The sequence below is a fragment of the Squalius cephalus genome (assembly GCF_949319135.1).
Source record: "Squalius cephalus genome assembly, chromosome: 5".
NCBI classification, from domain to species: Eukaryota; Metazoa; Chordata; class Actinopteri; order Cypriniformes; family Leuciscidae; genus Squalius; species Squalius cephalus.
The window spans coordinates 27,018,075-27,035,698 of record NC_137126.1 but is presented as its reverse complement, the minus strand read 5'-3'; the positions used below and the strand labels follow the sequence as shown (position 1 = coordinate 27,035,698).

Sequence of the window (17,624 nt, the reverse complement as noted above, 5' to 3'; positions counted from 1 at the left end):
GAAAGGGAGAGAGAGAGAGAGAGTTTATGGATAAGACTTTAATGCGCACTTCTTATGCTATGTTTATTCAGCTCTTACAGTGATTCTCTGGAGTAAAACTAACGCTCATCTTTTGTGTGATGTACAATAAACTTCACTGAACTCGTCAGTATATTTTGGTCATCATTCGGACGGGTTTTGCTACAGCAGGCTTGTATTAGTGGATAAAAGCAGATGACAAATAAGTTATAACCATAATTAAACTAAACTATACCTGTTCTATGTCCATACAGCATATATTCTCTGGCTCTGTGGGCATTATTGTCCGACTCCGAGTCGAAATGAACACCGCAACTGAGAGTTTCTGTTCTGATATTATCAGATGAGATTGTCCTGACTCTGAGCGCGAGCTCGTGAGGCTCCGCCCCCTGTGCCGTCCAGCAGCAGTTAATTTGCATTTAAAGGGCACACACTAAAACAGCGCGTTTTTCTGAGCCCCAAAAAATTACAATTTAAACATGCTGTAAAAAATGATCTGTTGGGTATTTTGAGCTAAAACTTCACGTACATACTCTGGGGACATCAGAGACTTATTTTACATCTTGCGAAAAGAGTCATAATAGGTGCCCTTTAAGATCTCTCAAACTGTAGGTTGAGTTGCATTGGTTGTAACTTTGGCCGTCAGCCACTGCTTTAGTGGACTGAATTGGCTGGGGGACACGATTTAGCACATTCTCTAATTGAATTAGTCTGTGCAATGGTTCGGTTCTGGCTGATCTCTCACTGCCTAAATCAAGGCCAGCTCAATTTGGACTCAATTACCTTCTGCTTGCTTGGCTAGTATTCTTTAGCTTATAGAATTGAAATAGGAACATTTACATGTGACCTTGAGGGTTTTAATGTGATGTTTTCACCCAGATAATTTTTTTTTAAACTCCATTTAAATAGCCACCGCTGTTATTACTTGAGTAGAGACTTTCTAGAGACATGATACTTTAGAATGACACAGAAACAGAAGATAAATTGTTTTCTTCGCTATATACAGTCTCAAATCCTCCAGTGCACACAAGAGACCATTTGTCTGTGGGTAATGGTGTGTATCTGAATTGTACCTGAGTGGCCCACCAAATATGTCACATTACTTCCTCAGCTGATTTATCAAATATGTTCTGTCACACAAACTCTGGTGTGGCCTGGAGATTGTGCAGATACACCTTACCCACAGTATGCTCCTGTTAGCTTAAACAAGTTAGTTGGTCCAGATCCAGACCTATCTTTAGCTTCAGCAACAAGTGTCCTTATTTGTCGATTCTTCTCATATGTTGTTCCAAGCGGGGCCAGGGCCGGGGCTCATTCAAGCTTTTACTTTGTTTTAGACAACCCAATACATCAACCAAATAGCTTTTTTGACAGGGATACCCGTTCTCTCTTCTTTTTGGGGAAGGTGTGTACGTGCCTCCAAAACCACCTTTAGAAAAACCTCAACTTTAGTGTGTAGTAATGTAAGGTTTAAAATGTTCTATTATAGTATTATTTGAATGTAAAACTTTGTGGAAAATATTCATAGTAACTTGCATTGAACTACTGCACTGAAGTTGCTCTGTTAGGACACCTTTGTGAACTTAGAGAGAAAAGACTTACTATACATTGTATTTACTGTATGTCATTGCAAATATAGCTCAGAAAACTAAACTCTGAGATTTTTCTTTTTTAAATGGTTTGATGTTTTGTGATGTAATGCAATTAAATTCAGACATTTTTAAATACCAAAAGTAGTTAATGGTTTTGGTTTTAATGAACAATAACACAGTTTAAATGTGTCATAACATTTTGAATGCAGTATATTCGAATATACCTGATTAGAAACTTAAGTAACTGCGTTGCTCCTCATGGAAATGTTTTGTGACTCATTTTTTATTTAAAGATCTTAAATGTCAGAGCTTTTTCCTCACAATTAACTTAAAGTGCCCCTATTATGCTATTTTAAAGTTGGCTAATTTTGTTTTGGAGGTCTTCTACAAGAGGTTTACATGCATCAAAAGTCAAAATAACACTTTCATTTTCGCATATTATACACTGCACATCACCACATTGTTCAATGATTCTCAAACAACTTGATGAATGAATCAGTCTCTCTAATCCAGTGATCTCAAACTCAATTCCTGGAGGGCCACAGCTCTGCACAGTTTTGCTCCAACCCTAATCAAACACACCTGATCCAGCTAATCAAGGTCTTCAGGATTACTAGAAACTTCCTTGCAGGTGTGAGTTGGAGCTGGTTGGAGCTAAACTGTGCAGAGCTGTGGCCCTCCAGGAATTGAGTTTGAGACCACTGCTCTAATCCCTCCTTTCTGTGAGCTCCTTTGCTCGGATTGGCCAGACGGCCCAATCTGTTGTGATTGGTTTACCGCTTACAGTGTGTGTCGGACAGTGTGTGAATTTCAGCTCACGAGGCTTTCTCAGTGATCAGCGATACAGCTTTGCAGAACGTTCACATTCACAAACAGCTATATTACACACTGCATGAAAGGGAATATTTGAAAAACCATAATAGGGGCACTTTAAATATATAGTTTCATTAGACAGGTGTCAATCATAGACTGTTGTCATTTCATTTGTATTACTTTTGTGCTTGGAGCACACATTTCTGTGGCCTACTGTAATTTGTTCAGCTGACAAAAAAATTCATTATCTCAAAGCCGTAGCTTGCTCAAAAATGAGCCAAACTCTGCTGGAGAAATACAACAATCTCTCAGTAATTACTGAAATAAAAAAAATGAAAACTTCAGGGCCTTGCTTATGTAACCGACTATGCAATAGGAACATAGCTAATGTGAGTGAACAAGAAGCAGATGTTTTGATTCTTAGTTCTACCTCAGGTGCAGACAGTTGCTTCAGACTAGCTCAGACTAATTAAAGTTTATTATCATTTTGATTGGTTTGATAAAATTATCATTTTATGAAATGTCAGGAGGGTTTTGTCAAATTATGATTAAGGTAAGAAATCACATCACACTTTTTCTTTTAATTCTGTTGCCCTTATTAAGGCTCTTGGTTAAAGTTCAACCAAAAAACTCAAATCTAAAATAATTTCTAATAATCTTTAATTTGAAGCTTGACAGCCTCGGTTATCATTTGCTTTCTTTTTGTGGAAAGGAGTAGCCATAATAATCTTCAAAAATGTACTTTTGTGTTTCACAGAATAAAGAATGTCACATGTTCTCGGAATAATACATATTTTCATTTTTGAATGTACTATCCCTTTAACATATTAATGTATTCAAAGCTTATTTCCCCCATGACATGACTAAATTTGTGCAATGTTACATTTTCACAATTTTATCTGAATGTGCTGCATGCCACACATCACATTAGATGCGTTTTTAGAGCACTAACAACCGAGATTCTATCACCAACCTGGGCCTCTGGATACCACGGGCAGTTTGCTGAGATATTGACTGTCCTCAGATCTTTCTGAGCTAGCCATTCAAAGCCACGCTGGGGCCATTCCCCATTAAGACATCTGTGCAAAGTGTCACTTCAGAGGCTAGGTGCTGTGCTGAAATGCCCAACCCATCAACACTTGCTCAAAATGTCAGTTTGACAAGATGCCTCCTCAGGATAGCTGTCACTGTGTGTGATTTATAATACAACTGAACAGAATTTATGATCAGAAAGAGCAAATCACTGTTTTGTGTATATAGTGTCACATGTATGTTCTGTTTTGGTTTAGTTTTCAGTCATTTCTATGTTCGGTTTTGCCTGAGTTCCCGGTCGGTAACTGATTCATCAAAAATAACTTGTTCATGAACTTGTTTAATGTTTCATTCACCCTCACCTTTCTTGAAGTTTTTTGAAAAAACCCTTTTTGAAAAAGAAAACCCTGTTTGAGGACCAATCCAAACTCCAGCATGGTTCTCTGTCTGTTTGTCTTTCTGCTTGGATTAGTTTAGGAAAAAGTCTAGCTTGACATAAAGGAGGCCCCTCTTCTGTTTTACCTCTCTGTTCATCTGATACCTTTAAAGCAGGAGGTCCCTCAGGCAAGACTGTCAATAGATCTTAAAATACTAGAGTAAAATCTTTTAGTCTTATCTGTTGATGCTCTAACATTTATTGAAATGTGTGGGGTTAAATGCAAGACAGCTTTACTATTTCTAATGGCCATGTTTAATGGTTTCAGTTAAGACTTTCTAACAAATCTAACAAAAATATTCTGAAGCCTTTTTGAAAACTGATGATTGGGAATGTTTAGTGGGTAGGGATATTACTGTTCTTGGAATCATTATTAGAGCTTTGACTTGTTTTTATGTTTTTATCTCCAGATGTCAGGGACTTACTTTTTAGTGTTGATCAACTGTTGATAACATTTGGTGTGCATGGATTTATGTCTTTGTACCTTTTTTCCTGTTATAGAACAATACATCATGGAAACCAGACACCTGTCAAGACTGCATCTGCTATAATGATATTGTCATCTGCAAACCCACTCGCTGCCAAAATCCCCAATGTGACTTTCAGAGGGTAAGAATAAAGTAATTTCTCATGGGCCATTAAAAAGGGGCAATAACAGTACCTGAGTAGATGAATGCAATGTTTTCTAGGAATGAAAGCGGTTTAATTGGAAAAAAACAACAACAAAAACAATTAAACATTAATGCTTTTGGTCCAATTAAAACCAATACTAAGAATGCTGTTATAAATGGTTAGAATGATGAGGGTTCTACCAAGACATTCATAAGAGAATTCAATGTTACCTGGTTCTCAAAGGATTTCTACAACAGGTACTGGTCCTCAAAAGTGGTGTTGTTGCTGGTGACATCACTATGCTAGTTTATGAGTTACTCATTGAATCATTCACAACTTACAATATATCAATAATACTAAAATAACTGTTTGCAAAGATGAAAATTTTTGCTCATTGCTCCTGAGTCCTGATAAAGTTTTCTCTGATGTGTATTTTCATTCATAAAATCTATCTCTGGGATGCTAATGCATCTCTTGAAATGTTTCTTTGGATGTTTTCCAAGGGTGAACGCTTGAGAATCCCACCCAACAAGTGTTGTCCGGAATGTTTCGCGCAGTTGCCCGGCATCTGTCACCATGAAGGAATGGTTTATGGGGTAAGTGACACTTCTTATGACACAACTTCAATGAAAGATGCTCTGAGCCTCATCCTGTCCCTTAGCCAATCTTCCCACTTTTGGTTGAGCACCCAGCTCGTTGATTGCTTCGTTTTGTGCACAAAGGCATTCTTGTTTGTGTTCCACTCTTTCCTGACAGAGCAAGCTTCTTTTTTGTCCCAATCACCCCTGCTAAAGAGCCACTTGGTGCTCTGTTTAGGATTCAAGCAGTGTAGCTTCCAAGTCAAGTAGCATTTATTTTGGGGAACAAGCTGTGTTGGCAGTGGGGCTCAAAACAAGAAGTGATATTTGGCATGTTTGCACACATTTAAAGTTAACAGTCTACCGTATTTCATGTTTTTATGGAATAATATCAACATGTCTCTTCAACCATGTCCTGATCCACCGCTCTCTCTCTCTCTCTCTCTCTCTCTCTCTCTCTCTCTCTCTCTCTCTCTCTCTCTCTCTCTCTCTCTCTCTCTCACTCTCTCTCTCTCTCTCTCTCTCTCTCTCACTCACTCTCTCACTCTCTCAGCATGACAGTCAATGGAGTAATTCCAAATGTTCGGTGTGTACATGTTCTCATGGGAAGGTGACCTGCAGGCCACGTGATTGTCCTCCTCTTAGTTGTGGGAAAGACCAGAGTCCTTTCATCCCAGAGGGAGACTGCTGTCCTGTATGCACTCATAATGGAGGTACAGTAAGCTACAACATTTATTTCATGCACAACTTGATGGCATACTATGTTGCTTGTGAAAGTGACTACTTTTCTCCCACTGTTTCAAGTTTTGGTCAGTCGGTTTGTTCACATTATGAAAAAAATTGTGCTATTGTATTTAAGAATTTAGTTTCCCCGTGGAACTCATGACATCACATATCTTTAAAGGTTTTTTTTGACTATTTATTGAATGAAAATTAATAGTATTTTCTTTTTTGTTTCCTTTTATAAAATTTTTTATTGTTCACTTTCAGCTTTATTTTAGTGTCCCTAGTGAAAAAACTTATACCAAAATGTTTTTATGTAGTATACTTGATACTAAGTATACTACAAATCAATTAAAAATTTTACTGACAAATTGCTTGAGACTTACTGATATAAATATGATAATAAAAATGTATTTGGAGTACTTTATTGCACAATGCACATTTCTTAATATTACCCTCAAATGTGTTTTAATATCAGTATTAGTAATGATAGTATGATCTCTGTATAACATCAGTCTTTAAATGCAAGATATTTAAAGTGTACCTAAAGTGTACTTGCAATAGTTCCACTTTAGCACAATCAAATATACTTAAGTATATCTTTAGTTGGACCTCAGTACTATTTCCGGATAACTAAAGTGCATTAAGTACAAAGTTAATCGTTCCAGTTTAGCAGACTTTAAGTATACCAATTTAGTATACCAAAAGTACAATTGCAGGGTATTTATATTAAGTAGTCTACATACATATGTAAATGTATTTGTTGTAAACTTAGCATAAAATAAATGTATTTCAAATACATTTTAGTATATTTATTTTTTACTAAGGTTTTTTAGGCCAAATACACTGGATATGATTATTTATATCTATATTTATTTATTTACTTATTTATTTATATCTGCTCATTTATAAATGTACATGTTAAAGTCAGTATGTGAGTCTCACTGAACTCATTATGATCAATTTATCCATGCATATTTTTAATTTGTTATTTTTATTTTTTGACATTGTCATTTTTAATCTTCAATAATTAAGTCTGCTTAAATCCCCGCACCTTTTTTACAATCGACTGCAAGCTCACATTCAGATCTGCCTCCATCCATTCAAAAACCAGTGGTCATGATCAAGTCCCCGTCTTAATTTTTCTTTTTCTTTTTTGATAATCTGTTTCCCTGAGATGTATGTCACAATACAAAATAACTGATCTGACGTTACTCCTGTTACATTGCAATTTTAAAGAGGATGTGTGTAGTTTCTAGTGGCCTCAGATGCATTTGTGATCTGTTTGAGTGGATATAACAGCATTGGCTCAACCAATGAATTTCCCCAACAATGACTGTTGTAGTGTTTAAAACTGGTTTGAAAACAGCCATTATTTTTGCATTTCTGTTTGGTGTCACTAGTGGGACAGATATAGCACATTTCAGTTTTTTACATGTGAGCCATGAAATTAGTAGCAATCATCTGTTTGTCTCAGATCCTGTTCTCTTTGTTGAATGTTTTGCTGATTGTTTTTAAAAAGGATTTCTTTTCTTAGCTATATGGGTCCCAAGAGGGTTTATTCTGCTGTCTTAGACTAATGATGTGGGGGGGGGGTTTTCTTCAGAGATCTTAGTACTTTTTTTGCAATTATAAAAAAGCTCTCTTCCACTCCATAGCTTCATGCACCTGGGAAGGCCGTGAGTACAGAGATGGGGTGGATTGGACATCCAGCCCCTGTACAAAGTGTAGATGCGGAAATGGCCGCGTTGAATGCCTGGTTGCGGAGTGTCAGCCTGTTACATGCAAAGCGGTCAGTAACAACCCTGAACTGTCAGTTGTGCTTTGTGTTTTGATCTGTCGGTAATAGTCAAGGCAAAACACAATGCTGCATGTCTAGATGTGTAAACTACTGTTATCTTCCACATTATCTCTAAAACTAGTTAAATTAACCCTGTTTAAATGCTATCACTTACTAAAATGAGTTGTTCTAGCTATTAAAAACAGCATGTTGATGTACTTGTTTAATTTACAGAATGAGAACCTGGTGGTTCAGGCAGGACAGTGCTGTCCGCAATGTGAGCAGAATCCCTGCATGGAGGCTGGGAATGAGTACAAGGTAAGCCAGAAAGCAGATTAGAGAAAGGTAAAATATACATAGATATCTAAAGGCAGAGATAGATTGAGAATGACAGATGTGATATAGTACATGTCTGTATTATGGAAGACGTTTTCAGGGAGGTGATGGTAAGTGTGGGTTAAAGTGTGTTCATCATTCATACTTTGGCAGATGAGTTGAGGGTAGAGCCATGTCTGAGTCCAGTGTGTGTGATGTGCCTGTTTCACTCATTCATCAACACATTTCTTTCTCTACTTTATATCCTCTTTTGTTCCTACCTTCATTTCACATATACGTTTCACACATAATACACATTATTCCCTCAACTGACTTTTCATCTGTTTGCTTGGTCTCTCTAAATCTGCCATTTTAGTTTGCTTTATTAACATAAAAAACTGAACATTTGTATTGGCAAAGCATTTATAGCATTGCTGCATACAAGAATAACTTGTGCAATGTAAAATAAAAAAAACAATATGTGTATAATATTGTGAATAAACAAATCTAGTAGTAAATAAAAAAAATGTAATAATGTAAAATAATAGCACAATTTAAAGCTAATCAAGTTTATACAACCCCAAATCAGAAAAAGTTGGGACACTGTACAAATTGTGAGTAAAAAAGGAATGGAATAATTTACAAATCTCATAAACATATATTTTATTCACAATAGAATATAGATAACATATCAAATGTTGAAAGTGAGATATTGGCTCATTTTGGATTTCATGAGAGCTACACATTCCAGAAAAATTGGGACAGGTAGCAATAAGAGGCCGGAAAAGTTAAATGTACATATAAGGAACAGCTGGAGGACCAATTTGCAACTTATTAGGTCAATTGGCAACATGATTGGGTATAAAAAGAGCCTCTCAGAGTGGCAGTGTCTCTCAGAAGTCAAGATGGGCAGAGGATCACCAATTCCCCCAATGCTGCGGCGAAAAATAGTGGAGCAATATCAGAATGGAGTTTCTTAGAGAAAAATTGCAAGGAGTTTGAAGTTATCATCATCTACAGTGCATAATATCATCCAAAGATTCAGAGAATCTGGAACAATCTCTGTGCGTAAGGGTCAAGGCCGGAAAACCATACTGGATGCCCGTGATCTTCAGGCCCTTAGACGGCACTGCATCACATACAGGAATGCTACTGTAATGGAAATCACAACATGGGCTCAGGAATACTTCCAGAAAACATTGTCGGTGAACACAATCCACCGTGTCATTTGCCGTTGCCGGCTAAAACTCTATAGGTCAAAAAAGAAGCCATATCTAAACAGGATCTAGAAGCGCAGGCGTTTTCTCTGGGCCAAGGCTCATTAAAAATGGACTGTGGCAAAGTGGAAAACTGTTCTGTGGTCAGACGAATCAAAATTTGAAGTTCTTTTTGGAAAACTGGGACGCCATGTCATCCAGACTAAAGAGGACAAGGACAACCCAAGTTGTTATCAGCGCTCAGTTCAGAAGCCTGCATCTCTGATGGTATGGGGTTGCATGAGTGCGTGTGGCATGGGCAGCTTACACATCTGGGAAGGCACCATCAATGCTGAAAGGTATATCCAAGTTCTAGAACAACATATGCTCCCATCCAGACATCGTCTCTTTCAGGGAAGACCTTGCATTTTCCAACATGACAATGCCAGACCATATACTGCATCAATTACAATATCATGGCTGCGTAGAAGAAGGATCCGGGTACTGAAATGGCCAGCCTGCAGTCCAGATCTTTCACCCATAGAAAACATTTGGTGCATCATAAAGAGGAAGATGCAACAAAGAAGACCTAAGACAGTTGAGCAACTAGAAGCCTGTATTAGACAAGAATGGGACAACATTCCTATTCCTAAACTTGAGCAACTTGTCTCCTCAGTCCCCAGACGTTTGCAGACTGTTATAAAAAGAAGAGGGGATGCCACACAGTGGGAAACATGGCCTTGTCCCAACTTTTTTGAGATGTGTTGATGCCATGAAATTTAAAATCAACTTATTTTTCCCTTAAAATTATACATTTTCTCATTTTAAACATTTGATATGTCATCTATGTTGTATTTTGAATAAAATATTGAAATTTGAAACTTCCACATCATTGCATTCTGTTTTTATTCACAATTTGTACAGTGTCCCAACTTTTTCTGATTTGGGGTTGTATTAATACATAACTTATATACATTTATATTAATGGACTGTGTATTTAAGATAGATAAATTAAAGTATGTGATTAAATGTGATTAAAAAAAATATTACTAATGAGCAACAGTTTAGTGATGGACACACACATTCATGTCCTCTTTAAAAATTTTGTCAAACCACCAGAGCCAATATTATGATAGAAATACTGTATAATATTCAGACAATTTTTTAGTGATTAATTCTTAAATTATTCCAGTTGATCCCCTCAGCTCTGAATATACGGTTCACACAACCGTCTCCAAAATCTCTCATCAGCTTGCCATTTAGGGCTGTTTCTCTCTTCGGCGTGTTCTCAGCGAACATGTCCCACTCAGTGGGATTCAGCTCTTTTGATCGCAGTAGATTGTGCGAAAGTAAAGCAAGGATTTAGGGAGGATAACATTCACCAGTCTTTTCATCTCCTTGTAGTACTTGTCTTGTTCACTACAGCAGTGGCTGAAAATGTAATTTATTCGAGATGAATTATGTGATGTAATGCATTCTACTGCTAAATCTTTGAACAACTTTGAGATGCCATAAAAAATGAAGCTATATAGAGTATATAGTATTAATGACATACAACGATGATCCAAAACAATGCTGCCTGACCACCTGCTTAATATGCTGTTGGTCCTCCGTGTGCCGACAAAACAGAGCAGACCCGCCGAGGCTTCGACTCTATAAGACTCCTGAAGGTGTCCTGTGGTATCTGGCACTAAGACTTTAGCAGCTGATCCTTCAAGTCCTGTAGGTTGTGAGGTGGAGCTGCAGTGGATTGGACTTGTAGGTCCAGCACATCCCACAGATGCTCAATCAGATTGAGATCTGGGGAACCTGGAGGCCAGGGCAACACCTTGAACTCTTCATCATGTTCCTCAAACCATTCTTGAACAATGTGTGCATTGTGGCAGGGCGCATTTTCCTGCTGAAAGTGGTCACTGACATCAGGAAATACCATTGCCATGAAGGGGTGTTCCTAGTCTGCTACATTTAGGTAGATGGCAAGTGTCAACTTGACGTCCACATGAATGTCCAGTCCCAGGGATTCCCAGCAGAACATTGCCCAGAGCATCACACTTCCTCCACCGGCTGTCATCTTCTCACAGTGCCTGCCTGTTGGCATTGCTTCCTTAGGTAAATGGCTCACACTTACTCAGCCAAAGGAAAACAGGACTGATCAAACCAGGCTACCTTCTTCCACTGCTCCAAGGTCCAGTTCCGACACTTGTGTGCCCATTGTAGGTGCTTTCGACAGTGAACAGGTCATCATGGGCTCTCTGACTGGTCTGTGGCTATGCAGCCCCATACGAAAAGGGAGCAATGCAATGTGTGTTGTGACACATTCCTCCCGTAACCATCATTAAACTTTTTTGTGACTTGTGCGACAGAAGACCTTCAGTCAGTTCAGATCAGATGGGATAGCTTTATTTGCCCTCATGCATCGATGAGCCTTGGATGCCCAACATCCTGTCGCCGGTTTGTGGTTTGTCCCTCCTCAGACCACTGTTGGTAAATTCACACCACTGCTGACCAGGAGCAACTCACAAGCCTTGCCGTTTCAGAGATGCTCTGACCCAGTCGTCTTGCTGTAACAATTTGGCCCTTGTCAAAGTCTCTCAGGTCTTTGCTCCTGCCCATTTCCCCTGCATCCAACATGATGATTACAAGAACTGATTGTTCGCTTACCATCTAATCAACCCAGACACTGACATGTGAGCTTGTTAGGAGATAAGATAAGTTAGGAGTTACCTTTGTAAGTCGCTTTGAATAAAAGCGTCTGCTAAATGTTTAAATGAGATGATCAACATTTTTAGTTTCGCCACTGTGACTAATAATGGTTTGGCTCCACAGACCACAGTGTATATGTTCCATTGACACTGATTATTTTTTTTGTGTATGTCTGTGTGTGTTTTTAGCATGGTGTGCAGTGGCAGAGGGGCAGCTGTACCACCTGTGTGTGTGATCGCGGTCAGTCCCGCTGTCAAACGGAGAAGTGCCCTCCTCTCCACTGTGACAAGGTCAGCAGAAATCCATTACACCCCAACACTTCATGTCAAAGACAGTTACTTGACTAGCAAACTTACTGAGAAGATCATGAAAGAGAAGCTGCATGCTGGCCAACTGACTAGTATATTTTATAATTGAATAGAATCTCACTTTGATTCTTGTGGTTTATGCTTCTTTAGCCTGAAAGTGATAGTTAGGATTTTTCATCATCTATGATTGTTTGCGCTATATATTTTGCATTTTGTCTGTTGCTCCGGGGTGTTTTCCATCTCAGTCTTTTGCTTTCATGCAAAATTTATGATCTTATGTGCTGTGCTTTAGAACAATACTTTTATGTCTTACCTTAATAAGTGTAAAACCTTAAAGAGCGTGAAATCACCCCATGAGATCAAAATGAGAATTTAATGGCTTTTTCATTTATATATATTAACTTTTAGTTATACAGATTTTAAAATGATTGTTTTTCTCACACTGGCAATTTTCCTAAATAGGGATGAGCCCTTCAGTTACTCTCGCCCAAACTTCCCAAACTTCCAAATACGTCATCACACTTGTAAAACAATATCGTGGGGTCTTTAAAGAAATATCCTGGGTTAGATAAAACTTAAGCTCAATTTAAAGGATATCATTTTTTACAATGGATTTTCTTTTGTTTTTACAAACTGAGGCACAAGACAAAACTATTTGATGTGAATGAGCAAGTGTGTTTATAATACAGTATGTGCTAACATGTGTTCTTCTCAGGGTCAGATGAAGGTCAAGCGAGCTGGCCTGTGCTGTGAAGATTGTGTCCAGTCTAAAGGCAGCTGCCTCTATGAGGGCATCATACGTTACCATGGCGACATGTGGAACGGCACGGGTTGTGAGTTCTGCATGTGTGAACGGGGTCAGGTGCTGTGCCAACGGGTCGAGTGTGCCAGATCGGAGTGCCCACGGGTATGTGTCCAAATTTCGATGCAGAGCCATCAGCAGGAACACATGCTTGCCCTATTCATTAAAAGAAACAATTAACAAGCTCAGCTGGGGGATGTCCTATATACCACCATTAAAAATTATTAGGGCAAAATATAGTAAGAGATTTTAAAACCTGGGGCACATATTGTCCTGGTTATGAATTATAACGGTATTCAATCAATATATTTTCCGATATATTCTCCATTAATCATAAGGTGCTGTGAAAGGTTGAGCACTGGGAAGATTCATCACTTTTTAATTGTACTTTTGGCCCAAATCCAGGACAGTCAATGTAAAGGTTATCCTTTAGAAAGGAAACTCTTGACGTAAATTTTTTTTTGAAGTTCTGTGAACTTCTCTAGGGTCATGGTAGAGTACTTAAATTAAATGTTCATCATATGAAGCAATCATGTTTCTTCAGAAGACTTGGATTAAACTGCTCGAATCATGTCTGTTTGTGCTTTTTGATGTGTGGAAGTTTTGGTTGCGTGGACTTTCAATTGATGGACAAAAATTATGAAAGAATATTTCAAATATCTTCATTTGTGTTGTGAAGATGAACAACGTGGTTGAGTAAATAATGACAGTATTTTCATTTAAATTTTTGGGTGAACAACAGCTTTAAATTTAGTTTTGTTAGTGTAAATTTAGATGTTCTCACATGAAGCACATTATTAGGTTAAACCTTTTTTCGGTGCAGTGGTGTGAAGGTCCTGTTCTTTGAAGTCATAGTAATAGAGCATCTGATTAAACAACACAGAAACACAGCAGACGCTTATCTATCTTTTTGAAAACATTGATCAATCTGTCTTTCCCATCTGTAGCTCCATATTTCACTGACATCTGCTGATCTCCCCGTAAGACCACCATGACTTTGGTGATCAAACTGTGTTACACAGAAACAACTAAAGATTCTCTCATGAATGGAAATGACTATAGATAACAGCCCCCTATAAAGAACCTCAGAGGTAGAATTGGAAATGTGATGTAATTAGAGATTTGTGGCTCTGTGTGAGACAGCTAATCATTCCCCTTGGGGTGTTTCATACTGAAATTAAATGAGCTAATATTTCACACCTTGTGCCAGGGAGAAAAACTGGTCCATTTGCCTGGGAAGTGCTGCCCAGAGTGTAAGACAACAACCAGTTCCTGTACATATTCACAGCCAGACCAAAAGGTATGAAGCTTTATCTGCCGCCACCTTTAAATGACATTTAGTGCTCTTATATCCATGTTCACATATAAAATACATGCACTATCATTAAAAAATATGGTAAAAACAGTAATATTATGACTATTTTTTACAATATAAAATCACTTTTTCCTGTTTTAATGTTTTAAAATTATTATTACTGTTGTTGAAAACAGTAATGCTGTTTAATATATTTGTGGAATCCGATTCTTTGATTAATTGAATGTTCAAGTGAAGAGCATTTGTTTGAAATATAATTTTTTGTAACTTTTAATATGAAAAAATAAAATGTCCTTTCTGAATAAATGTATATATTTCTTTAAACTGTTATTTTTTACAGTAGTGTACAATGAGCATTTGATAACAAGTAAATCAATATCGCAATCAACCAATCTGACTGTCTTTGTCCGTTTAGGGGCGGAAAGCCAATGTCAAGAGTTTTAGACGCCTCACTGTAAGTAAACATGAGCACTTGATTTATGGTTTGCAAGATTTATAAATGCAATTATAACACTTTTTTTTTTTCTAAGCAAAAAAATTGTGTTTACTGTATCTTTTGTGTCTCTGGTCTCAGAATCTGGAGAGTGTCAGAGAGGGGCTATGTCATGAGTGCCAGTGTCAAGAGGGTCATGTGACCTGTTATCAGCACTCCTGTCCCACCTGTCCATTGGGAACCCTAACTATACCGCACCGTGAGCAGTGCTGTCCGGATTGCAATCCAGGTGAGACCTGCATCTATTTGCCTTACAGCAATGATGAATTACAAGCTACTGTCGTTAATTACAGTGCTCCCTTATGAATATGTTCCAATAAAATCAGTAAAATTGGGGTTATACTATGAATTGGAGAAAGGAAATCTAATTTATTTACATCTAAAGAACATTACATTATCATATTCCCAGTTTAACAATATTTCTTTAAAAGTAATATAATTAAAATCATTTTTGATTTCATTTAGATTTCTCTAAAAATCTTTCTTTATCAGGCCTCCCTGGAACAATTCCTTGGCCATAAAATAAAAAAATAGTTGATCTCAGTGGGAGAGAGATGAGAGCTATAGTATTAGATTATATTCTGGTTAGATAACGTGGTTATTTAGCTCTGCGTCACCCACGAGACTCGCGTCTGCTCTATATACTAAATTTCCCTGGTGACTTCCAGAGAGGCTACAGGAAGGAACATACATCTTTCTCTCTCTCTTTCTCTTGGAAAAGACCACAGAGAGAAAGAAAACAGAACGTATTTGTGTTTACATTTTGCTATTATATATATATATATATATACAGTGAGGAAAATAAGTATTTGAACACCCTGCTATTTTGCAAGTTCTCCCACTTGGAAATCATGGAGGGGTCTGAAATTGTCATCGTCGGTGCATGTCCACTGTGAGAGACATAATCTAAAAAAAAAAATCCAGAAATCACAATATATGATTTTTTAACTATTTATTTGTATGATACAGCTGCAAATAAGTATTTGAACACCTGAGAAAATCAATGTTAATATTTGGTACAGTAGCCTTTGTTTGCAATTACAGAGGTCAAACGTTTCCTGTAGTTTTTCACCAGGTTTGCACACACTGCAGGAGGGATTTTGGCCCACTCCTCCACACAGATCTTCTCTAGATCAGTCAGGTTTCTGGGCTGTCACTGAGAAACACGGAGTTTGAGCTCCCTCCAAAGATTCTCTATTGGGTTTAGGTCTGGAGACTGGCTAGGCCACGCCAGAACCTTGATATGCTTCTTACAGAGCCACTCCTTGGTTATCCTGGCTGTGTGCTTCGGGTCATTGTCATGTTGGAAGACCCAGCCTCGACCCATCTTCAATGCTCTAACTGAGGGAAGGAGGTTGTTCCCCAAAATCTTGCAATACATGGCCCCGGTCATCCTCTCCTTAATACAGTGCAGTCGCCCTGTCCCATCTGCAGAAAAACACCCCCAAAGCATGATGCTACCACCCCCATGCTTCACAGTAGGGATGGTGTTCTTGGGATGGTACTCATCATTCTTCTTCCTCCAAACACGTTTAGTGGAATTATGACCAAAAAGTTATATTTTGGTCTCATCTGACCACATGACTTTCTCCCATGACTCCTGGATCATCCAAATGGTCATTGGCAAACTTAAGACGGGCCTTGACATGTGCTGGTTTAAGCAGGGGAATGCATGATTTCAAACCATGACATCTTAGTGTATTACCAACAGTAACCTTGGAAACGGTGGCCCCAGCTCTTTTCAGGTCATTGACCAGCTCCTCCCGTGTAGTTCTGGGCTGATTTCTCACCTTTCTTAGGATCATTGAGAGCCCACGAGGTGAGATCTTGCATGGAGCCCCAGTCCGAGGGAGATTGACAGTCATGTTTAGCTTCTTCCATTTTCTAATGATTGCTCCAACAGTGGACCTTTTTTCACCAAGCTGCTTGGCAATTTCCCCGTAGCCCTTTCCAGCCTTGTGGAGGTGTACAATTTTGTCTCTAGTGTCTTTGGACAGCTCTTTGGTCTTGGCCATGTTAGTAGTTGGATTCTTACTGATTGTATGGGGTGGACAGGTGTCTTTATGCAGCTAACGACCTCAAACAGATGCATCTAATTTAGGATAATAAATGGAGTGGAGGTGGACATTTTAAAGGCAGACTAACAGGTCTTTGAGGGTCAGAATTCTAGCTGATAGACATGTGTTCAAATACTTATTTGCAGCTGTATCATACAAATAAATAGTTAAAAAATCATATATTGTGATTTCTGGATTTTTTTTTTAGATTATGTCTCTCACAGTGGACATGCACCTACGATGACAATTTCAGACCCCTCCATGATTTCTAAGTGGGAGAACTTGCAAAATAGCAGGGTGTTCAAATACTTATTTTCCTCACTGTATATATATATATATATATATATATATATATATATGAAGAGTTCAGATGCAGAAGCCTCTTAATGCCATCTGAAATTTTCTTCCAGAATGATCATTTTTATCAAGCTCGTATATTTAAAGGGGTGGTTCAGGATTTTCGACATCGGACCTCATTTTCAAGTGAGCCTGGTTGTTATGCATCAGTGTTATTCATCAAAAAAATTCATCCAGTCCTTACTTTTGGATAGTTTGCCTATGCTAGGCTAGCGCGAGTCAATGGTGCACGCGTTAGCCTGCCATTAAAACAGTTTTACCCACTCCACAGTACACCAAAAGCAAATAAATTATAACGCCAGACTATCGATGTAAATGTCTGTTGAGAGAATAATGTTAGAAATCAAACTACCCTTTCATCACATTGTCAGCGGCAGGTAAATACACTTGCGTGATTGTTATGTGGACCGGCTCTCTCGGTTTCCTAGGTAACCAAATATAACTCCGCCGCTGCTGTAGACTGCTTATAAATACAGGGAACAAATTATAACTAA

At 38.2% G+C, this 17,624-nt stretch overlaps 1 protein-coding gene across 2 annotated transcripts in view; it reads left to right on the top strand.

Annotated features, from left to right (window-relative positions):
* Positions 1-17,624, top strand: part of fras1 (Fraser extracellular matrix complex subunit 1) — a 124,708-nt gene that overhangs the window by 34,046 nt on the left and 73,038 nt on the right. For both annotated transcript variants that reach the window (XM_079871597.1, XM_079871596.1), the window contains exons 3-12: positions 4,393-4,500; positions 5,007-5,099; positions 5,635-5,794; positions 7,463-7,596; positions 7,819-7,902; positions 11,987-12,088; positions 12,822-13,013; positions 14,119-14,208; positions 14,639-14,677; positions 14,798-14,945. In XM_079871597.1, coding sequence (XP_079727723.1) covers positions 4,393-4,500; positions 5,007-5,099; positions 5,635-5,794; positions 7,463-7,596; positions 7,819-7,902; positions 11,987-12,088; positions 12,822-13,013; positions 14,119-14,208; positions 14,639-14,677; positions 14,798-14,945 — 1,150 coding nt within the window. The remainder of the gene's footprint in view (positions 1-4,392; positions 4,501-5,006; positions 5,100-5,634; positions 5,795-7,462; positions 7,597-7,818; positions 7,903-11,986; positions 12,089-12,821; positions 13,014-14,118; positions 14,209-14,638; positions 14,678-14,797; positions 14,946-17,624) is intronic.